We start from the raw sequence: 5,000 nt of genomic DNA, 5'->3' as shown, positions 1-5,000 counted from the left end.
AGAAGGTTAATAAACATTACATTCCCCGTTGTTGTTAACCGATCGTTTAGGTTCGGGGAACGTAATATTTAACTTGCTAATACCCGAATGACTCGATGGGTCGCAAATGGCCTCAGGTTTAAACCCGAAAAAAATATGTCAATAGATTTATCTGAGATAAAAGATTATAAGTAATCCTTCATAGCCGTTAGCGGGTTTTAATCTGGCTGCTGTAAAAACAAAAATAATAACTTGAGCACACACACACACACACACACACACACACACACACACACACACACGCACACGCACACGCACAAACACACCGTTTGCCAGGGACCCCTTGTAAAGTGCTTTGAGTACGTTTACTGGATATTGCGCTATATAAAAACAACAAAACTCAAAAGGCTCAAAAACGACATAAACGAGCTATAGAGAATCCAGAGAGACTAATTTTGCGACCAATCGCTTCATTCTAGTATTTCGTCGGGGTGCCTAATGTGAAGTGAAAGTGAAAAAGGCCAACAAGATCAAGTCTTTTTTTAGCTTTTTTATATTGCGCAATATCCACTAAACGTCCTGAAAGCGCTTTACAAGGGGTCCCTGGTCAACTGCAATATTTAACATGTAGGACGGGACATGACGACTGTTAGGCAATATTACAATTTTCCGGACATAGACAACGCTGTTAACGGCCAGGTACTCATTTTACACCTGAGTACGGTGAGAGAATGTGAGTAAAGAGCCTTTTCCAAGGACTCAACTATGAGCCGAGCGCGAGGCTCGAACCCAGGACCTTCCAATCCGAAAGCGAGTGTCATACCACTCGACCACATAGCCGCACAACTCTTAACTGTGTTAACTTGAAGAAAATATTATTAATTATTCGATCCTTCCCATAAATAAATAGTAACGCGTTGTAATATTTTGTGTCGTCATAATAATATCAAGCGCTAACCTTCATTAAAATTATATTCTAAAAAACAGAAGTATAAATTAAATATTTCAAACATGCTTTAATTCAAAAGATGACGAAATCTGAACTGATTGAAGGGTAGAATAAAAGATTTCTTACACTCTTGCGTTGTGAAATTTGAACTCTGTTCCCAACGTGCGGCTATGTGGTCTAGTGGTATGACACTCACTTTCGGATCGGAAGGTCGTGAGTTCTAGCCTAGCTCGTCGCTTAAATTAGTCCTAGGAAAAGGCTCTTTACTCTTATTCTCTCATCGTACTCATGTGTAAAATGAGTACCTGGCCGTCAACAGCGTTGCCTGTCGAAAAAATGGTAATATCGCCTAATAGGCGTCATGTGATTAGGGAGCCTTTGTAAAGCGCTTTGGGCAAGTTTAGTGGATATTGCACTATATAAAAGCTCAATTTTTTTTTCAACATGCACTCGACAGCTCTAACAGCGATTGGGAACACGTCCGGATTTCCAAAGGCAAGAGTGTAAGAATCGTTTGTTTTCCTCAATAATATGTATAAAATGAACCCGAGTCCGATAATTTCAGTTATAGAGCAGTAAAGTTAGGTGCCCCAAACGTAAACAATAACAAGTTGCTAGTGATTTCCGTTAGGGACCGGAATAATTTACGCACAATATAGGTCTCCCAATTTTGTAGTTTGAGTTGTAGGCAATCCACTTTCTGTATTGAAAATATGTTTACATAAAATCTAACAGTTGCAGAAATAATAATATAAGGCTAAATTATTCTGAAAATCAGGCTCCGAATAATTCTCGTTTTGTTCACACCAGTGCAATAATTTGCTCTGGTCTAAAAATAGATAGACTGTAACTTTTGATAAATTTTAGAAAATTTTACCTTTTGTTCCATAAAATATCCATATCTAGAAATTATTTGATGCATGATCGAGTATTTATGAATATGTGTTTCTTTTGCCACCTAACAGCCACATTTTAAAGGTTATTTTTTTCTATTATTTACATTGGAACGTGAGCTGTCAAGACAGGAACATGTGGTTTGCCACGTGCTTCTCGACCTTTGTTTACGTTTGGGGCACCTAACTTTACTGCTCTATAGATTCCATTTTTAGTATCTGAATCATCTCGACATGATACCGTTTTGAGGCGATGAGTGACAAAGATGACGTCACTAAGCTCATTGTTATTGTTTTTTTTTAGACAACCTGAGTGATTAGTTGTTACTAAATTATACCAATCAGACTGTAGAAGGAACAAAATTGATGTCTTTCAGCTCTTTGTTATTGTTTTTCGACAGCTATTTTTATGAGTAGTTCTCACTTCATTCTATCAATCAAACGATAAACGTTCAAGCCTACCTATAGATAGTTTGCGCTTGGCTAAGAAGTTCACAACATTGCCATCCGGAAGTATAACGGACAACACACAAAACTGTGTGTATCCATGAACGTTTATAGTCCGGTTAATACAATTCAGTGAGCATTACTCATATACGCGGATGACAAAAGACAATAACAAAGACCCGAGTGACGTCATCTTTGAACTATCTATAGATAGTATGCGCTTGGCTAAGAAGTTCATAACATTGCCATCCGGAAGTATAACGGACAAACACACAAAACTCTGTGTAACCTTAAACCTCTAGAGCCTGATTAAAACAGTTAAGTGAGAATTACTCATAAACGCGGATGGCAAAAAACAATAATTTTATGTGTCAGTACGTTATATCCGCTGGTGGATGTTACGAGTATTATGGCTAGATGCACAACATCAATAAACGTTAAAGGTTACAAACCGTTTTCTATGTGTTCAATCTGTGCGACTATGTGGTCTTGTGGTATGACACTCGCTTTCGGATCGGAAGGTCCTGGGTTCGAGCCTCGCACTCGGCGCATAGTTGAGTCCTTGGAAAAGGCTCTTTACTCACATTCTCTCACCGTACTCAGGTGTAAAATGAGTACCTGGCCGTTAACAGCGTTGTCTTTGTCCAAAAAATTGTAATATCTCGTAACATGTCCGTCCTACATATTAAATGTTGCTGTTGTCCAGGGACCCCTTGAAAAACGCTTTGAGCACATTTAGTTGATATTGCCCTATATAAAGCTCATTTTTTAAATATTAAAAAAAAATTTAATTTGACTGCGGATGTAAGGATTATTTTATCAACACGCATAACATCAATACCTGTACAGCTGCCCCGTCCAGTTGTTTATCATCCAATTGTTGAGCATAGATGGCTGACGCCCCTCGTTCATCTGTTGTGCTTTTGGCCCCCTGGCAATCGAAATAATTACAACAAATAATTGATTGTATCACTCAATTAAACCCAGCTCAATCCGATCAATTTGCATATAATTCTAAGAATCATTTGATCAAAATTAATAAGAGACTTTGTAATGAATATATTAAAAAAAATAAAAGTCACCACTGTTTTCATGGATTTTTGTATTAAAGATTACTGTTTGATCAGAATAAATATGGTATCATAACATGAGAACTAGCTCAATCTCTTCAATTTGCATATATTGTTCTATAAATCATCTGATTAAAATTGCAGTTGAAATAAATTCATTTTTAAGGTTCATTTGTAATAATAATAATAATAATATATAAAAGTCGACGTGCAGGTCTGATAACCTAATTCTTCATTGTTGTAATGGAAATCTTTAAAAAATGTCGCAAAATATTGTCCATTACAGCAATGTTAAACTAGGCTCATAAGTGGGTTCGATTGCCACACCTGCATAGATGCACGCGTCGATTAAAGTCATTCATGGTTACATAGATTGTCTGATAAAGTTCAATATGATAAGTCTCAAATAGGAAAAATTGGTATAAAATAACTGTTAGAATGTATTAAACGATATCGACATTTATAGTATAAAAATTTATCATTGAATAAATTCTCGTAAAAGTTAAGAGAAATAATAATATACGATTCTTTCATTTCTTTATTAAACGAGCTACATTTATCGTGCCAAATAACACTACGAGCTTGCGAGTATGTGTTATTACAAGATAAAAAACGAGTTTAATATCTACAAAAAAAAATGAAAGAATAGGTTTATTCCACACTCCAAGTAAGATCATTAGATATTTCGTGACCAATTGTATGGTATCTAGTAGCAATTCAATAGGCCATAATTCGTGTTTTTCTTCATCTGCTTGAATAACAAATTGACCCGAAAAAAAAAAACCCCAAAGAAAAAGAAAAACGTTGGATTTGTATTCATGCGCACCAAAAGATTATTTTTAATTGCCAATCAGCTGTCTTTTATACCTAATTTTAAACCAATGAAATGAGTGAAAATATTCTGTAATCGTTGCATTTTATTATTCACTGCGTTCAAAGCATTTATCACCGATTACGTATTTACTTAGAATGATAGGGTTTTCCAATGGGAGGGTGGAATAAAATCTGTTGTTTTTTTTGTTTAAAAAAATAATTAATGAGAACGCTTCGCTTATAATATGTTAGTTGCCTACACTATCCCCAACTAGAATCATTTTAAAGACGAACTGATTAACTTATATTGAGCATTTATACAGAACAATAAAAGTACTCAAAGGGCTTGAAGAATTTTTGAGCCCGAAATGTTCCGTGTTTGGTATTTTGTTCTTATTTTTGTTTGAAGCTGTTATTCTCACTTATGTAAATCAATTCTCACAAAAAAATAAAAGACACCGAAGAAGTGTTAAAAGTGAGTTTAAAGTGACCACATGTGACCCGCCGTTTTAAATCTGTATTATGTCGGGATGGACTAGTTGCTGGAAGTTGAAATAATCGCCACATATATGAAACGGAATTTATTTCTATTAGTTATGTTGGAGAATAAAGACACGTTCTTACAGTGCAAAAATCCACTGGAAGTTGAGCTTTTTGAGCTTTAATTGTGCTTTTATATAGCGCAATATCCACTAAACTTCCTCAAAGCGCTTTACAAGGGGTCCCTGACCAACAGCACAGTACAAGATATGACGCCTGTTTGCCGATAATACAATTTTTTCCGAAAGAGACAACGCTGTTAACGTTCAGGTAATAATTTTACACATGAGTACGGTGAGAGAATGTGAG

General features: G+C 35.7%; 1 protein-coding gene across 5 annotated transcripts in view; it reads right to left on the bottom strand.

The window, feature by feature from the left end:
• LOC144973081 (advillin-like) overlaps window positions 1-5,000 on the bottom strand; it is a 101,902-nt gene that overhangs the window by 64,862 nt on the left and 32,040 nt on the right. For all 5 annotated transcript variants that reach the window (XM_078915088.1, XM_078915091.1, XM_078915087.1 and 2 more), the window contains exon 16: window positions 3,110-3,199. In XM_078915088.1, the coding sequence (XP_078771214.1) occupies window positions 3,110-3,199 (90 nt within the window). The remainder of the gene's footprint in view (window positions 1-3,109; window positions 3,200-5,000) is intronic.

This window comes from Berghia stephanieae, chromosome 5 (genome assembly GCF_034508935.2).
Source record: "Berghia stephanieae isolate SIO BIC M18660-M18661 chromosome 5, UCSD_Bste_1.3, whole genome shotgun sequence".
NCBI classification, from domain to species: Eukaryota; Metazoa; Mollusca; class Gastropoda; order Nudibranchia; family Aeolidiidae; genus Berghia; species Berghia stephanieae.
The sequence above is the reverse complement of the archived record's forward strand: the minus strand, read 5'-3'. Positions and strand labels throughout refer to the sequence as shown.